Below are 19,068 nucleotides of genomic sequence, written 5' to 3'. Positions count from 1 at the left end.
GCTGATCATTAGAGGTTCTCTTCGAAGAGCAGCACACGACCATGTACAAGCAAGACAACAGTCTCTGCTTGTAGAAGTACTTAATTTCTACAGTGCTAAATGTAATGGCACCATTATTTTTGTCACAGGCACCGTACAGTCTGCCCTTGTACGTGGCTTGAATTGAAACTGCATTTGTGAGGAACATGACCCACAGTGCAACACAAAAATCTGAGCAACAGAATATTTTGAACCTCAAATTTTATTTATTACGGATGACTAGAGACAACCATCAAAACTGCTGGCTGCAGTATTGTGCGAGTGCTAACACAATTGGCAACAACAGTGTTTGACATTCTCTTTAATTACTTGACGAAAATAAATTAAGTTGTAAGAGTGACACTGCACTAAAAATAGCACTGCCCTTATGTCTGTAGGTAGCCCACATGAGCCTTCTGCCGCTCACCTCAAAGCAAGCACAAATAGGCTAGCACATGGTTAAACAGTACTGTAGTGCTGCCGGACTAACAACGTAAAAAATCTGGTTTGGTTTGGTTTATGGGGTTTAACGTCCCAAAGCGACTAAGGCTATGAGAGACGCCGTAGTGGAGGGCTCCGGAAATTTCGACCACCTGGGGTTCTTTAACGTGCACTGACATCGCACAGTACACGGGCCTCGAATTTCTCCTCCAAAGAAATTCAACCGCCGCGGCCGGGATCGAACCCGCGTCTTTCGGGACAGCAGCCGAGCACCATAGCCACTGAGCCACCGCGGCGGCGTAAAAAATCTAAAGTAAAAGGAAGCATATTGCACTGACAATATGCAATGTTGTACCCACATACATGGCAGTGAAATACACAACTATGTACAACCTTTACAAAAGAAGCATGCTGCTGATTTCATGAATCTGCAGAACAAACCAGTCAAATTGCACGGCCACAGATCTGAAGCCACAAGTGGCACAATGGAACGACTTGTAGAGCTGGAATACACAACTGACTGCACAGGCAGATGAGCAACTTCAATGACACGCAATGATGCGCCATGTCCTTTACACACTAACTACACATTAGTTATCTCCACAGATACACAATGAACATACACAGTGCTTGACACAACAATTACACACACACTTAATGCCACTGAAGTGACTTTACAAATGAATTTCCCCATGAGTATAATTAGTGTTCTTTGCAAATCGCAAGGTAGCATCCATGATACAACAGGACACATCCTGTCTAAAATCGGAGCTAACATTGTCAAAGCACATCGCTGCATGTGTAAAGAACCAACAGAGTTAGTACTTTTGCTAAAAATACATGCATCCCTTCTCCCCAAAAGAAAGGATACTTAAAACAACCTGTAGATCCTTACGCTGTGCTCTGTCATTGCACATCAGCTACAGTTAGTCTGGTGAGTAGACTGGCTTAGAGATTTCAATCATAGGTTTTGTTATCACGGGTTTTTCTTTTCTTCACTAAGGCCCAAGTAGAAAATGCAGATCAAGGCTGCTTGATAAAATAGGTGCAATGAGAATGGTGAAGAAAACGCTTATCACAGATGTTTCAGAGTTGTGCGTGCTTGCAATGCTTTCAATATGCAGCCACACACCAAGTGGATGTAATCGGCCAACCATGAACACATTGCTTCTGTTCCCACTAGAGAACTTTCTGGGATACACACGACAGAAAATGTAAGTTGAATAGAAACGCTGTCAATTCAACACACAACGTCGGAAGGTGGCCTGTAAAAACTTGGTCAACCCGAAACAAGGCAATGCATACCGACTGCTGCTGCAATCAAACACGCAATGAATAGGCAGGTGCTAAATCTAAACACTGCACTAAACAAAACTCGCCAGCACAAACAACATCTGTCTGAAAGTCTGAACACAAACTACCGGTGGTTTAGCTGGGAAGGCCATTTCATGTACCCATTGTCAATAGTTGTGCAGGTCTCACTCAAAAATTTGTGAACAGAAGGAGTGCACTAAAGGAAGGGGGGAACTCAAGGCATGCAGTTTGCATCCATGCAGTGCTGCCCCTTTGTGTGCCAACAAACTAGCAGCTTAGTGCACTATGCAGTACATCGTACTGTTGTGCAAGGCTTAGTGGTCAAACATCACAAGCACAAGCAATCCAAGCTTTAGCTGGAACAGCCACACCTATCGTTAATTTACTTTGAAGCAAGACTAGGCAAAATCTGGAAAGAGTCGCAGATATGTTTGGCAAGGTATCTAGTACATGAGATCAATGTCCTGGTGTGTCAGCACTGCCGCCATTTGCCCAGAAACACCCTGGGAGTAACCTCCACCGATCACGCCCGTCTCCTGAAGGCACAGCATGGCGGCCTGTGCTTTCGCGTGCTTCTTGTTGGCACTTGGGTTGCGTGGTTGGTACTCTCTGCCATTCACTTTGACCTGAAACAAGACGCTGCAGTCAGCATTCTCTCACTGAAGCAGGAAGAAGTACTAAGTGATCGGCTGCGTCATATGCAAGGCATCCAATTCATCAACTAGCACATACACATTGCTGCCACACTGAAGTAACATCACAACAAGTAACGACTTGTCTACTGACAAAGGATTTTTGCTGCCAGAGCAACTTAGCAGCGTCCAGCTGCACTGGACACTCCTGAGCTGCTTGGAACAGCACAAATTTTTGCAGTCTACCTGCACTGAACTCACGCCGCCCAGCGATGTAATGCCTCATGAAGAAAAACATGCAGTATTAAAAGCTGACTGTCATTCATCACTGAAATTTAAACACAGCTGTTGTGCTATCAAAGTCAGAACATATTGACAAGACATAATTTGAATTATACATATTCTGAACATGTCCTTCCCCCCCCCCCCCCCCCCCCCCCCCCCCCCCCAACCAACTCATGTCTCAATGAAGCATGTGCATGTGGTATGTGAAGTTAATACAAGGTTAGAATGGTTCCAATTACATGAAAGAATTTACTGCTCAGACCCACCCTCACTGATAGACAGAACTGAAAAAAACCTATTTCCTTCAACAAGGGTTCTTCTCCAACACCACTTCAATGGCTTGCGAAACAAAAGCAGGTAGTGCTTACCTTGAACAAGAAGGTTTTCTTGTGGTCAGGTCCACTTTCTTCAGCCAGAGTGAACTCTGGAGGGCCCCATCGTGACTTGATGCAAAGCTCAGTGAGGGCCGACACAGGGTGCTTGCCTGTAGGCCAAAGCAAGCAAGCCAGGGAAAAAGCGCAGCAGTGACACCATTACCACTTATGACACATGCTGATCGCATGTCGTTCTACCATGGTAACACTGCTCGCTATGTTTCGTACCTCCCAAATCGTGGTGCGCTGGCAGGGGAGGGCGTTTTGTCTCTAGCTCCGACACCAGACCTGTGGGGACCAAAAGAAGGGGCCGTTTTTATGGTACGAGACGGCGCGAACTGCCCATGCTTGAACTCAATGCTGCATTCTGTTTTGCCATAACTTTGAAAACTATGGAGGCTGTTGGTCGAAAAGACTTAGGAGGTCTCTGCAATCAACCACACTACTGCACCCAACGTGTGGCATTGTGTAATCACCCCAACTTTTTGCCTGCTCTTCAGCTGTGGTCAGTATGGAACTTTGGTCGAAAAGCAAGCCACCTCCTAAGCGGAATCATGTAGGGCAGCTTTTTCAGTGGACTGTTTTGACCACAGGAGATGGACCTCAAATCAGATTCATCAGTAACCCCTATTCTAGGCAACACACTAAATACTCCGAAAACGGAAAACACCACATGGACCTGACGGCTGCATGTGGCTCAATGGCCTTCTCAAATTACTGCGCACTGACGGCCAGAACACATCGAAAAATATGCAAAGAACTGATACTAGGAGACATCGTAAGCAATATTTCTGGAAATGGAAAACACTGCATAAATCCAATGGATGTGTAGGGCTCAACTTCCTTTTCGTTTTAAATGGGACTGTGTTGATGGCAGACGTGCAGTGAAAAATGCGCACTGAACAGCTACAGTTTTGGTTTGGTTTATTGGGGTTTAACGTCCCAAAGCAACTCAGGCTATGAGGGACGCCGCAGTGAAGGGCTCCGGAAATTTCGACCACCTGGGGTTCTTTAACGTGCACTGACATCGCACAGCACACGGGCCTCTACAATTTCACCTTCAAGAAATTCAGCCGCCGCTGCCGGGATCTGAATGTTTCCTTAGCTGTCAATGCTAACCTCAAGCAAGTTTGTTTCAAACACGCCTTTTGGATATAGTTGTAGCCGCACTGGCTTTTAATTTATGTGTGCTGGCAACCTGCATAATATTTCAACTCCCCTCCATTTCTATGTGTTTGTATATTCTCAGCTGCCATAGCCATGGTTTCTCAACATATCTGTCAGTAACAAATGAAGTGCAGTCTGAGGAGGTGTCTTCCAAGTCTTATAGCTTGCTTTAAAAGTGGCTGTGTCCTTCGTACCTTTCTTATCAGTCTTGATGCTGGGAAGCAGAGGTTCCAGGGCACCCTCCTTGTTCTTGCCCAAGCCTTCGCCGGGTGTCCAACCCATTTTGCGCAACAGGTGCATGCCTATTCCTTCACACACAGGTGCAGCCTTCATAAATTGGTCCTACGCATTGATGGAAAAGGCGTTATGGCAGTGGCTCGAAAAACGGCAGCTATGTATTTAGCCTACCGTTCCCAACTGTGTTATAATGGGAATAGATGAAAATGAATTTATACCTGGATACGGCGTCTTCAGGGGTGTTTCATTATTGCACAACATATATAAAGAGACAAAGAATGGTTCACAAATTCATCTGGGCTCTTAGCATTAGTATAACCTACATAGGTGCTTGCTAGATAATTTTTCCAAGGCTGTCTCCACATACAATGCAATGGGACTTGCAGCAGCTCGTACCTTGACAGCCTCGAACAATTTCCCCATGCGAGTTGCCGACATATCCACACGGAAACCTCAAGCCAAAATTGCACTTTGCTGCCTGGTTTTGCTCAGATGCACATTTAATCTCGTTGCCTGCCAGACTTGCTCAAGAACAGAAAACAGCTGCTTTTTCATTACAGAATGCACATACCAACAGCAATTTATTTATCTCAATTTCCGCTCACAAAATACACTGCAATGTTTGATTTGACATCTGATTTTTGCCTATGCCACGAAATAAGTAAAAAAAAAATATCAAGGTGGATTTCTGTGGACATGGCTACATGTAAGCCAATGGTGTAAGCAGGGGAAAATTTCTAAGGTTGCCAGCATAGAGATGCAGGTGACTATTTCTCGTGAGAAGGCACAAAGGACTCTGAGCATCCCTAACAATCATTTGGGCAGGGCGATCAAGAGTGTGACGAAAACTCTTCAGGCAGTGTTTCACACCACTACCCTGTGCCGGGAAAACTGGCCCCTAATGATAACACTTTTAAAGTCGTTACTTTGACAAACACTCATCGTCTTTGGGTAGTGCTTCACACCGCTAACTTGTGCTGAACTCCATGTTAAAGATGTTATAACTTGCTCATTGGGCTGTCCCGACTTCATAACAGGCAGTCATTTACCACTAGCACCAATTAGGCCACTCCATTATGAACCAGTGCAGCATTAAGACCGTTCCTCAGAGAAGCCTGTAGGCCTTGTGTTGTGCACTTTGATTTACAGCCTATGCTAATCACCTTGGAGCACTGTCCAAGCTTACAGTTGCAATAATTGTGCACCTAGAGAACAGTGCCATTACCTGACAGAACTGAAACTCTACTGTTAATATGGTGTGCCCATAACAAACATTAGACACAAGTAGTCTTACGCATACTGATACATACTTTTTTAACCCAAGCTTGAGTCGGCCCAGACAGCTCGTCTGGAGTAAGCGGCTTGAAGTCTACCGAGCCCGTATACTGTCCTGGCTCTTGCTTGGATGCTATCCAGGCCTGAAACTGTTCACACAATACACACGCTTAGCACTGATGCATGGTGGAAGTTTGCAGCACGTGAAAGACCCTTGCAGGAGCATTTTCCTAGTTGCAGGTGCCACCCAGTTTCCTGACACTTAACAGAGACTTTATGCGCCATTGAAAAGGTCCAGCCACTTTTGTTGCATTACTCACGATACTCTAACAGCCACAGTATTGAAAATTTTTGTTCTCTGGTTCATATTGGGGACCTACAAACCTAATCTCAATTGACGTGAAACACGAACCAAAACAATGTCGTTTCAGTAAACTTGCCATGAACAGCTATTTCAAACACGAGTGAGCTGCAGATCCCACTATGAAGATATTGCACTTCGTATTGCAGTTCCACACCGTAGTACACATCTCAAACTCCCTGCAAATTTATGACCTCTGAAACAATGCACAAAAAAACAAAAAAAAAACAGACTACGAGAGAGAATAACTGGAAGGTGATGTTTGCTGTAATACCTAAATGAGCACCAAGTTTCAAAATTTGCCACAGTCCGCTCGCTTAAAGGAAGCAACTACAACTGAAATGGTGCTACAGAATCCTCAGGCTTGACTCGTTTTACATGAATGGCTCACATAAAGCCTACCCACTGTGCTCAGACATTTGCATGCGTTTGTAACAGAGCCTACTTCCTAGATTACATTAACTATCCTAACTGTTCCAATAACCAAAAATGCTGCAAGTGTCATCACAATTTATTCACAATTTTGAGTTTAAGGGAAGACATGCAGTGCTTTTAAGTGTGCAACCAAATTTCAAGAAACACGAGGAAGATCTACATTGTTGGCCATGCAAAAGCAACTCCTCACTACTACCAAAATAATAACAAATCTCAATTAGACATCAAGCCTGCTGCTTTAAAGCCACTCGATTGCCAATTTTACGTAACAAGTTGCCTGTAGAAAATCTGGGCACTTCCAATCAGAGCAAAACACACGTCCTCAAGCATACTGATAGCGGGCGCCTGCAGACACGCAGTTGGAAAATGCTCCACAAAGGCTACTAGCTGCATACTTCGAAGCGAGCACCTACCTCTTTGTGACAGCTGTGGTAAACCTTCATAGCTTCCAAATCCATGGGGTTCTCCCTGAGGGCCTTCATTGCTTCGACACGACGGCTCATTATGGTCGCGATGTCGAGGCTCTCCTGGTGTGTGGAGAGGAGGGGCACATGCACACACTGCACCCTCTTGCCTTAGGCTTTTTCTTCTTCGCTGGGTTCTCAACCACACACGCACACACACACAATGTCATGTGCCAATGAGCACCAGATGGCTCACCTGAAAGGCACGCACCATCCCGAAATACGCAAAACGGAGAGAGTGCAACATATCAGCTGCAGCTAAAGAGCCTTTGGTGGTACCAAAACCTACTTCAAAATCAATTTTTGCTGTACAAATCTCGAGCAGTTTTTTGTTTTCCAATGACATACGAATCTCATTTCTGAGGGTATGAATTTAGTGCCCCAAGATTTTCAACCTTTCAAAACAGCTTGCCAGCAGTAGTCTGCCATAGCTCAAGCTTTCTCACTTAGCATCATAGACAGTGGTATCTACCAATCTAGTTAGTTTAGTTTAGTTTATTGGAGTTTAACGTCCCAAAGCAACTCGGGCTATGAGAGACGCCGTAGTGAAGGGCTCCGGAAATTTCGACCACCTGGGGTTCTTTAACGTGCACTGACATCGCACAGCACACGGGCCTCAAGAATTTCACCTTCATCGAAATTCGGCCGCCGCGGCCGGGATCGAACCCGCGTCTTTCGGGTCAGCAGTCGAGCGCCGTAACCACTGAGCCACCGCGGCGGGGCGTATCTACCAATCTCCTGTCGTCTTTTTCTGTTTCATCATGCCAAACATGAAAGTTAACCCAGAAGACTTAGCCATGGTATTACTATTAAATATTGTTTGCATGTATCACTAATGCTTTAAAACAAAAGCCCCACTAAACTATCAAGAACTAGATCGTTTAGTGCTCAACGCTGGCTTGCAGCAATTGTGCAGGAACACCTCCTAGTGTGCTCAGACCACATAACGCTGTTCAAACAACTCCAGTGCAAGGCTAAACAATAGTGGCACAAAACTTGATTGCTCCCAATCTTCTCTCCTGCTGCAACAGGAAACACTTTTTCTTTAATGCTCAGCAAATATAAATTGTCATTTTCTGCATACTTAGAGTGAACGCATATAATGTAAACCATGCCACATGTGTACTAAGGATTTTTAAATTTGAAATGCTAAGCAGCAGTGACGTGCAACTATTCTGCGATCAGCAAACCTTTTTCTAGCTATAATACGTCAACAGAAGTGTATTTATCAATGCACAACTACCTTTGAAACTATATTACTACCAGAATAATTCCAAAAGTACATTTTTGAGATGCAGACATTCCAGCAACCGGCACAACACTGCAAGGGCACAGCAGCCTCAGCAGCAGCTCTGTCAGGCCGTGTTTAGCAAGCAGCCAAGTACAGTAGCTCTGGCTCTTCCCCTCTGCGAACACACGCCCCATGAGCCCCTAAGTCGGCGGAAGAGACAACCACACTCGCCCGTACAGTGCCACAGAGCGAGCCGAGAGAGGGAGCCCTACCGGAGCGTCGGGCGGCTCCATCACCGTCGATGAAATCACGGCCGACGAGACAGGCAGCGGAACCTCCTCCACCTGAAACACAGGCGGAGCGGCAGCAACAGTGGGCAGCGGGGTAAAAGTGTCTGGGTAGGGGGGCAGGTGGGTAGGGGCGGGTGGAGGAGGGGGCATGAGGGCGAGTGGGGAGGTGCTACCCTCCTCCCTGTGGGTGTTGTGACTCTTGGCAGCAGCCCGAGCAGCCTTTGCGGGGGCCGCCGGCTCTGTCTTCTCCACGGGCACCCACTCGAGCTCTTTCACACGGTGCTGGCTGCCACTTGAGACAGGGAACTGTTTGTGCAGGTGAGCAGCATCGGCCACCTTCTCGGCGAGTGTCTTCACGGGGAGGTTGGTGGCGTTCTGTGGAGGAAAGCGCGTGCTTAGCCCCAAGCGCACAGGGGATTCCGCAGGACGGGCAGCAATGGGGAAGGGGGAGGGGCCACGTGGGGAGCAGAAACAAAAGAGGAGGAGAAGGGAACAGCGTGTCTCTTGCGTGTGTTTGTGGAGCCCGCGTGCAAGGAAGGGCACAAAATCAGATTGTTCACAGAACACATTTATTATGAGACACACATAGAGATGGGCAAAGCACAAACACCTCGTAACCGGTACAGAGCAGGGCAAAGAGAAAAGAGCCACGAAGCAAAAATGACGCGTGTCACCACCCAACAGAGGCAGCTGCTGACGGCTTCTGAAAGGTGTGAACCACGACGAGACAGAAGTCTTGGAAAATATACAGTAGGACAAATGCGAAAGGATGAGGCGACATGCCCGCAACAGCACATCTTGCCAACAAAGTAACAGTTGAGTGCACTGATTCAGGCACATTTTGATGGTGATCATATTCTTACGGCTATTAAAGTGACACCCTTTCCTTCACATAGAAGACCCAGTAAACAAAGCGAGGTGCTGAACTATGAGGTGCTGCCATAATTTAATTTTAACTGCAATGGTTAAATAACTGCAGAACTTGGAACTATACTACTGCTATTTAAACACAAAAAGTGGAGTAGCACGCCAGGGTGATGTTTGCACTGGCCAACCTCTCCACCTTTTCAGGCATTAAGCTTTGCTTCCACCCTCAGTAAAGGTAGTTACTGTAATGGCGTGCACATATTAATAAAGCAGCACTATGAGATAGCCCTCGCACTTTATAACTGTTGACTCATGGTAGCCATAACAGCCCAAGTTGCACGCAGCAGTCTCTCCTTTCATTAGTCCTTTTTCTCCCGTTACTTGCCACGAATCTTCAACAAAACAGCATTGTATGCGGATGGCATGCTGCCCTTCTAGCCAAGCCCAAGCAAGATGTCTGCAACAAACATGCCTTAAAGAATAACCAAAACATGCGTGCCCGACGTCAATCACTGTACTGTTGTATGCAAGGCACCCAGAATACAGCAAGACGTCAAATTCCGCGTGGCTTTCTTTGGCTGGAGCTAGTTTCCATAGCACTGAACTTGGCAATAAAGAAGCATGCTCAAATAAGCTGCACAAACAGCCAGATCCGATACTAATCAGTGAACAAGTGACACTTTAAATGCTATCGCATTCCGCACTTCTTTGGTACAGTATAGCGAAAAAAAATTATATATATTTCCAGCCACTAACACATATGTGGGTGGTTTGTGAACTTTTTATTTCTTCACGCAAAACCTCACTTTCACCTCGTCATGTAAATCACATGTGACACAGAATGAAAGAGCACAAGTGTACAACAGGATGTTCAAGCAACACTTACAATACCAGCCCAAACAACTCCCAAATTTATGAAACACCAAACATGAATATTTGATCGAAACATCGCATCAATGCAAAAAACACGAGCCATCTGAACAAACTTAGGGTTTCCGAAAACAAACCGAATGTTGCTGTAATCCAACTGGAAGCTAGGCTCCTGAACTTCTGCAAGAGCAGTGCAACCAGAATTTAGCTAAAAAAAAAAAAAATGCCAGGAGCTGCCCAGCACATTGCACTGTGTGCAGAATGAACAAGGAACTGTGACACGTTCTCTAGCAAAAGTCAGCCACTGGTCACTCTGGGTTGTACAAAGTTACATGTAAACAAGAAAATGATAAAGGCAAAAGTTCTTTACAGTTTCCTGCCTATGGCCAACAACAAAAACCATGAAATGAGTTGTGCGGTGTTACAGGCAGGACAAAAAAGGACTGGTAATTCCTTGCTGCTGCAAGTGGTAGTAGTGTGTCACCAGACAATTAAAAAAAAGAAAGAAAAAGTGCTTCAAAGAAGCAGAAGCTCATAGAAAGAAATCACCGAAGACAAAGGATAGGCCATGAATGATGATGTCACACATGAACGCTCAGACATAGAACAACAGAGAAACTTCTAAAGTGTCTCTGCCACGTCAAAACATCTGAAGTACAACTAAATACGTTACTTCAGTAGACAATAAAAGCCGCAGCAAAGTGACAAGCGTACTTGCAAAAAAATAACACGAGCACAGTCACATCAAGAATACCACACTATTCTAAATGTAGAAAGCAAAAGTAACTTTGCACTGCAAGTCAAGCCAAGCCAGGCCAAGGCATGTGTGGCAGCAGACAACACTGCCATCGGTTTCACACCGATATCAAACCAGATGCCAAATCGGATACTTCCAACAACATACCCCGTAGAAGATATACTAGCAATCCGGAGCAGTTTTTTATATGTCTGCATGTGTATATGAGAAACCAAGTGAAACAAATTCTGTAATGCAGAGTTCTACCACACAACTTTATAAAACTTCATGGTGTAGCACATGACCAATTCTTTTCTACACTGTCAGTTTTCCTACAGCACACAAGTGGAGCTTTTCTGAAATGCCTGTTCAAACCTACTGTACACAAAAAAATGTTTCCAACCAACCAAATAAAAGTACGCCATAGGTGACCGTATCCAGGTTTACAAGCATGTAATTTACACACAATACACGTATGAAGCCAAGGTGCGCATGTATCTTCCCAAGTAAAACGTCCCCATGTGCCAGCTTTCAACAGGCCCCCAATGCTGAGCATGCAAATGCAGATCATGCTAAAGCTTTCAGTAAAGTATGGTTCAGTGATGACAGCTGGTGAAAACTAGAGTGTGCATTGTCAGGGTAGCCATAGAACGAATGCACAATGGCCTCAGATAGGCCTCGGATACTATTTTCCAATCTGTACTGTGAAAACACAGAACCTTGCTCATTGTGCTTTCACTGATACAGTCGACTCCCACTTTTTTAACATCGGTCAATTCATATTTTATTGTTTTTCTAGATTGCCTGAAAGGTGGTGCCCATGCTTTTCAAAGGAGGAAAAAAAATCAGATCTTTCAAACTTTAGAAAATTGCCAATAAGTAGGCAACATGCACTACCAGTTACGCTAACATGGTAAAGCAGAGTTTCTGTTCAAACTGCAAAGACTGTGGCCAAAGACAGTTCGTTGCACAAGCTGACAAGTCGACTGAGGTATACACACGAATGCAGCCCCAGTGCGAAGATGTCCATGGGCTGCAGCTCAAGAACGGTTCTTCACACATGCACCAGTAACGCTGAACCATTCATCCAGTCCAAGCTCCCCGAGAAAGGTATTTCAAGATATATCAGACGATATTACAGGCGAATTTCAACTTGCTGACAGTAATGGAATATATCCTTTGAACTTCATCCTAGACTAGATGCGTCAAATGAATAGAAGTCGACTGTAGTGTTTTAGCAGCAGTCAGCTCACTCTGCAACCGGACACCTCAATGCACAAGTGATAAATTTCGAAAGGAGCTACAGAAGATCAACGTGCACAACACAAGCATAGCCCTTTCCAGGACTACAACGGGGTTGCACCCTCGCAAGCAGGAACCTAGCATGCTGCCCAGCATTGCACTGCGGACTTCACAGCGGTGTCTCCGCTACTCTCTAGCTCCCACATGCAGCACACCGAAACGTATATCGATCACGTATACGTGTCATGAGACAATGCAAAAACGTAAGCATGCTATGTCTTCCAAGTTTAACAGCAAATCGAAAAAAAAATATGAAAAGAAAGCCAACACCGAGCAGACACACCAAACAGCACATCCACTCAAAAACGACTTCTCTAGTGTCACACATCAAAGGCAGCAGACAAGGAGGTGGGCGACAGACATATGTCAACGGTCTTTGAAACACCTTTTTTAATCGATTCCAAGTGACGATCATAGAGTCCTCACTAGTCCAAAAACATGGCACCTCGCACCCGCGAAGAATCAGTCACAGTGACGGTGTATGCGCGAGACAGAAAAAAAAAAAAGAGGAAAAAACAAAGTGACCGAGATATCTTTTTAGAATGGCAAACAAACAAAAAATAAACACGCTGAAAGAATCTTTTTTTTCCTTGCCCTGTCTAGCAGATGAGTGTTTTTGCTGCCTCTCAATGTGCGGCGACTGGTCAGTGATAGGTGATAGCCCGAATGGAATTGTTTTCGTCGGCGTAGTAGGTACTTACAGGAATGTTAAATCTAATCGGGGGTGGAGGGTCCTTCAGTTTGAAAGGGTGGTGGTGGGTCTGTTGAAACTCTTCGGCCACTTCCTCGGCCGTCTTGGGTTCGACTTCACCAGCGTACTCGCGCTTCTCTTCGTCCGAGATGGCCTTGCAGATCTCTGCCAGGAGGAGAAAGAAAAGGAAAACAAATTACGTGCAGGGGTGAAAAGGGGGGAGGGAGGAGGGACGCTCTTAGCTTCAAGCCTTGCATCTGCGCCATATGTCTACAGAAAATACATCAAGTGCCCCTGAATGCCTGAAGCTTTAACAGGCGCATGATAGCCTCATTCGGGACCCCCTCTGCGACACTTGTAGGAGGCAGTGGCGCTGTCAACACTGCACAGAATTCGAAACTACTGTTGTCCTCTCTACTCTGTCAAGAGTAGCCTCCTATCAGAGTTCTCAGTGCACAATCTCTCACTTGACGGCTGCTCGCGGATTGACTGCGAGGCTGAGGGTGTGAATCCTGGCAGCAGTTAAACGGTGAATGGTTCGACGCATTCCGTTTTCTTTTCCTTTTTCCTCATTCGGTTGTGCACCCTAAAACATAACACAACTAAGTTTTAATGTCATCCAAATGGTGTTTGCACAGACAAGCTCAATGACATTTGCTTTAATGCTAGTTTCAACCTAATGGGTTTGTTGTCACTCATCTGCTCACAAAATGCACACACTCATCCCAATCACTTGCATTCAACAACGTGTCATTTCATTAAAGCAAAATCTTATCCAGTAACAAATAATATGTTCATAGGCTTCAGACAAATCGGGCAGCTCTGAGCATTTTTGATGTTACCAGCGGCATTTTTACCAGGACTTCTTAGTGACATCGGTTCGCGCATGCACTGAAAAATTTCCAGCTACTTTTACAGTACGCCAAGCAACAACAACAGGACTGTCAGCGTAATAGGTTTGTTAACTGGACCGCAGTATAAGAATATATTTAGATACTGACATTTTCTGCTCTGCACCCACCACGGCGGACAGCATGCAAAGGTAATGTACGCTCTAGTACACGTGCCATCCACAGTAGCACGGGGGCGCTGTAGGGTGTGGACTAACCACAGTGGCGGAATGGCAAATGCAGCTAAGCAGCACGCCCGGCTTTCAGTGGCATTTCAAGCTTTCAAGCTATGTTTGTCTCTGTCTTGTGCTGCCAGACTGTATCTCAAGATGTGAACACCAACTTCTCAGCTTCTACGTTGTGGTGGGCACCGCGTACAAACAAGAGGTTTGCTCGAAGAAGTCTTTTGTGTTGTGGTTTGATTGCAGCCACGGTGATTGTTGCGCAAGCTCACGTGGTGGCAAGGGCCGACCCACAGTCGTCGCGGCCTATGTGCCTGGTGGTTGTGATGTGTCGGTTGTCGCTGCGGCATGTCTCAAAGTCCAGAAGCAGACAACGCTATTATGAGTAGGAAGTGCTTCGTACCCAACTGCAGATCAGGCTACTGACTCCATTGGAGCCTGCACGCTGAGCACTTTGGAGCCGGGCAATTCCCAGAGCAGATAGGATAATGCAACCAAGCAACAGTGTCTGCACGCAGCACTTCTCCGAACATCTGATATTCAAATCGTACTACACCAAGCTCAGTGGAAAGGTCATTTTGAATGCACCCAAGAAACCGGAACTGTGTCGGCGAACACTGTGCCCAGCAAGATATGCCGGCAATGTTAATAACAAATATGCAGTTGCATAATTTGCATGACTTTCAAATGCTCGGTGCAGAATTTCGTGGTGCAACCTTATTGTGGGCAACATAGCCACTTTGGCAGGCCAACTGTAATTCTTCTCACCTGACATCCGCCAAGTTCAGTTTACAGCCAGGTAAGTATTTATCTCTTCACGTGCACACCAGTCTACCGTTCAGCAATGTCGGTGTCAGCATAAAAGGTAAGCTTGGTAGGAGGAACATCAGAGAAAATTTTGCGAATCATTTCCGTATCACATAACTACAAGTGCCTTACATTAGCCACTAAAACATCACAAATGTACTCACGGTTTCAGTTTGGTCCCACATCCAAGAAGCACGTCGTGGGAACAACGCTCAAGAGACTATTGACCATTGGTAGCAGTTATTGTCTTTACTGCTCATTTATTAGCTTTGAGAAACGTTTGCATGTACACTCCCCAATCATTGGCACAATCACTCACCGGTGAGTGCGGCCAGAGACTTTTTGACCTTTGGTGGCTCCTCTGTGATGCCAAGGGTCACGGCTGGACCCGTACCATCTCCGGACATGGCCAGGGGTAGGACAGGTGCCTCACTGGGTGGCGTCGCTGTCACATCCAGCTTGGCAGCCAAAGATGACCTGGGATCGGCGGCAGCGGCAGCCACTGCTGCTGCTACCACCTGCAACAAGGCATGAAAAAAACATCCGCTGCCAGTGAGAAACTGTCATAAAAGCCTTTCAGTGTTGACTTTAGACTTAACATGAGGTCTATTTTTAGACCGTAGAATGTTGGTGATGCAAACATGATTGATACGAATTTCGTGAAATTCCCTGGTTGGAGTGTATCATTTACAATGTGCGGAATTCCTAATGCTCCAAACACTCTCCCGCGCCACTATGGGTTGATACGGATGCGCGAACCGCGACTGCACTCTCGAGCACTAAGCATTGCCCGTACATCACCGATGCCGCAATCGTCAATCGTGCGGTACGCACTGCTAGCAGTGAGCGGCGGTGTGTGGTACGTAGTGATTGCTAACAGTGCGGTACGCACCGGGAGCAGTGGCTGGCGTTACGCGGCCCACACATCACAGACATCGCAATCGCGCTGTACAGGGTCGTCCACTCTTAGTTGGAATGCACTAGCGCATGGCCGTGCTCTTTGGAGGGTCACGGCGTCTGAAACGGCTGCGCATCGAAGCGAAGTGGCAGATGACGCGAAGCACCATGTCCAGGTAAACCTTCTCCTGCGCCACTTTGCTGCGATGAGCGACTGTGTCGCATGCGGTGGCCCTCTGAAGAGTGCGGCCACGCGCTAGCGCGTTCTAACTAAAAGTGGACGACCCTGTACACACCACGAGTAGCGAGCTGTGGCCACACGACCGTGAGTAAATGCCACCAGCTGTAAACAGATCTGCAAAAATGCGTTTTCTATGCTTCTGCATACAAACTTCATTCATTTAGACGGTACAAAATTTCCGATGGTACGAAATCTTTCGCAACCCTTTGAGATTCTTATTCCCAAGATTCTACTGTACAAGGCTAAAATATAAAAAAAGAGTAAAATAAAAGGGAGCTTTGTATTAGACCCTAGTTTTAAGGCAATCCTTAGGCTGAGAAAAATTCTAATGCAGCTTGGCTCACCTTAACAGTGGCGTTCACAGCTGCAGCTGCAGCCACGGGGAGTCCCTTGGCGACAACTCCACGCTGCAGCATGGCCTGCATGTTCTTGCGGGCAGCTTCCAGTAGCTGCGCCTTGTCTACCTTGACCACAGAGGGCTCCCTAAATGAAGTACACCATGATCAGCAAGCGTGGGTCTCCAGAGCACAAGGCAGTCACCAGCCACAAGTGGTACGCTGTGAGGGGGCCTTTGGCAATGATTACCAATTAAGCAAATCTAGGGGCGCCACCCAGCCATTGCTGCAGAGACGACATACTGCCATGACGACATACGAAAGCCTGCTAAAGACATTCAATGAAATTTGTTTACACATCTAATACCCCGTCACATGGCAACCCCCCACACGCCTTTGCAGAAAAGGCATCCTGTTTCACCAAAGGACCAAAACCTGAAAAGAGCAGCAACACAGCTACATGCTTCAGCTCATAGGTAAAAGAACCACTGAACTTCCAGCACAACTCACTGAACTTAACTGGCCAGAGACGAAAGTTTCAAAATTAAACTGGAGAATTTTATTCATCCTTAAAACTTAAAAATTTGTTTCACCTTACTAATGCGAGTGACACCTGTGCGAGTGGCAAGTGAGAAACATTAGTGGCAGTGGCAAATTTTGTTTGTCATCCTGAACACCATGCACATACACTGTTGCTGCTACACCTTTACTATTTTAAGATCTGAGCAGAAAATACAAGTGCTCATCCAAAAAGAAAAAGTAGAAAAACAATTTTGCATTTATACGATGCTCTCTAACACTGTCAGCTGCTAAGGTTATCATTTGTTTGTTTAGTCGCTGCAGCTGCAGCTTCTGAAAGGACAAACCTTTTTTTAGCCTTTAAAATCTCGGATGGCTGCCTTCACTTCCAAGGCCCTTTGCAGCAAAGGCACAGTACTTATACACCAAGTAGCTAAGCACTGTGCACCTTTGAAAAAAACAAACAAACAACTCTCAAAGGCATCTGTGATGCCCGTATGGCAGGGGATACTATAAGCACATCTAAGGTTTGTACAGATGCATGCGTGACTCCTGACAAAGCCCGCCCAGCTTTGCGATCAAGGCCGACCTCAAAGGAGAGAAAAAGTGATGAATAATTTGAGAACATTGCCTGGTAACATTCAGAGAGCATCCACCATTTGAAAACTGGCTGTTTGCAGCCTGCCTTGCCTAGCCTGACATTTTCCAAAACTTCACCTGACTATGCCACTGCTGAAAGCAGCCACTGCACAGCCGTGGACAGAGCCAATTGATGCACTAATTCTTGCTTCTAGCCGTCATGGTTTCCGATCCTTCTGGTAGCAGTGGCTAGCAACCAGCACCAGCCATCAATCTGATTTTGAGCAGAAACTAGGAGTTACTGCCTGATCACATTTCATTTGACTCAGATCATCGGGTTTCTCATGAAGTATGACAAAATCCTGGACTGAAGCCACTACACACCTACAAGGCGTGAGGTATCTTGTTTGAAGAAGGTGCAAATTGAAAGAGGCTTTTCAAGTAAGCTGAACCACGTCTCTCCACTTTCTCAGACTCAAAAACCTACAGGGTCTAGGTCTACAGACGTAGGGCTTAAAACGTGTTTCATCTACTCATGACTCCTACATGTTTTGGCTGACATGGTGCGGAAGCATTTACCAGATCTGGGAGCAAATAAATGTGCTCCGACAATCATCTGGCCAAAGCTGCCAGCATACTCAAAAATACCTTTGTGACTGATCGAGCATGCTTCAAACACTGAGAAAGCAACCCTAGAGCAGGACGCATGTAAAATGTGTGCCAAATGTGATAAGAGCAACAGTGAAGTAAACCATTATGATGTACATACAAAAAGCCAGCGAAAGCAGCATCAAAATACCTAAAGGGCAGTTAGTGCACCGTTTCAGTGGAAGTCTCCCATTGCTGGTCAAACAAGCCAGATCAATACTGGCATTCAACAATTTTTTTCCCCATTTCCCATTTTTCTTTTGATATGCATTGTTACTCATATAAAAAAAAGGAAAGAAATGCCCTGATGAAACTTTAGTCTCAAGCAACTGTGGTGAACAATGCCAATGACGCTACAGCAGCTACACACACTGCCTGCCAACATGGTGGCATAAACTGGTATCATTCACCCCTTTCATAAATTCAAGGAGGCTTGTCTTTCTCGAGCTTTTTGACTGCGCAAAGGTCCTTGTTAAAAGTTTACGCCATAGCAGGTCAGCTTTTGAAGGAATTCACCTGAAGGAATTCACCTGCATAATCAATGCAATTTTTCTTCAATAGTATATATGATAACCCGGAGAGTGAAATAATAAAACAAAACAGCAGGTGCCTTTATTATGCAGGCACATCCCTCATGCAAGTAAATGTGGTAAGGTGTGCACACACGTCAAACCCATCAAAGGTAACTGCACCTTTGACCAGAAAAGCGTACCTGGACTAATAGGCCCGAATATCAGTGAAATATGAAGACACTAGTATATACTTATTTACAACAAATACATTGCTGCACACCTTGACCTCTCATCTATCTGCTGCAGCTACCAGCACAAATCATGTTTTATGTCTCGGCAACAAGGGATGGGAAATTTCTTCAAGGAACATCAAGGACAAATTGAACAAGGACTATATCAATACCGCATTCCGATTACAATGAGGCTACTTTCACTAAAAATGGATATCTTACATGCTTCTAGGAAAGA

At 45.6% G+C, this 19,068-nt stretch overlaps 1 protein-coding gene across 3 annotated transcripts in view; it reads right to left on the bottom strand.

Moving 5' to 3' along the window:
- The window catches only part of LOC149358318 (uncharacterized), a 49,742-nt gene that overhangs the window by 14,228 nt on the left and 16,446 nt on the right, over window positions 1-19,068 (bottom strand). Inside the window, exons 3-12 of one of the 3 annotated variants that reach the window (XM_089570366.1) lie at window positions 16,352-16,490; window positions 15,189-15,387; window positions 13,001-13,155; window positions 8,507-8,899; window positions 6,953-7,066; window positions 5,779-5,892; window positions 4,426-4,573; window positions 3,293-3,352; window positions 3,059-3,174; window positions 225-2,399 (exon numbers count right to left, since the gene is read on the bottom strand). In XM_089570366.1, the coding sequence (XP_089426492.1) occupies window positions 2,217-2,399; window positions 3,059-3,174; window positions 3,293-3,352; window positions 4,426-4,573; window positions 5,779-5,892; window positions 6,953-7,066; window positions 8,507-8,899; window positions 13,001-13,155; window positions 15,189-15,387; window positions 16,352-16,490 (1,621 nt within the window). In that variant the 3' untranslated portion in view covers window positions 225-2,216. Of the gene's footprint in view, window positions 1-224; window positions 2,400-3,058; window positions 3,175-3,292; window positions 3,353-4,425; window positions 4,574-5,778; window positions 5,893-6,952; window positions 7,067-8,243; window positions 8,410-8,506; window positions 8,900-13,000; window positions 13,156-15,188; window positions 15,388-16,351; window positions 16,491-19,068 lie in introns of those variants that run through there. The other 2 variants (XM_089570367.1, XM_089570365.1) reach the window with 2 other exon arrangements.

Source organism: Amblyomma mixtum, chromosome 2, assembly GCF_055824585.1.
Source record: "Amblyomma mixtum isolate Tamu chromosome 2, ASM5582458v1, whole genome shotgun sequence".
NCBI classification, from domain to species: domain Eukaryota; kingdom Metazoa; phylum Arthropoda; class Arachnida; order Ixodida; family Ixodidae; genus Amblyomma; species Amblyomma mixtum.
The sequence above is the reverse complement of the archived record's forward strand: the minus strand, read 5'-3'. Positions and strand labels throughout refer to the sequence as shown.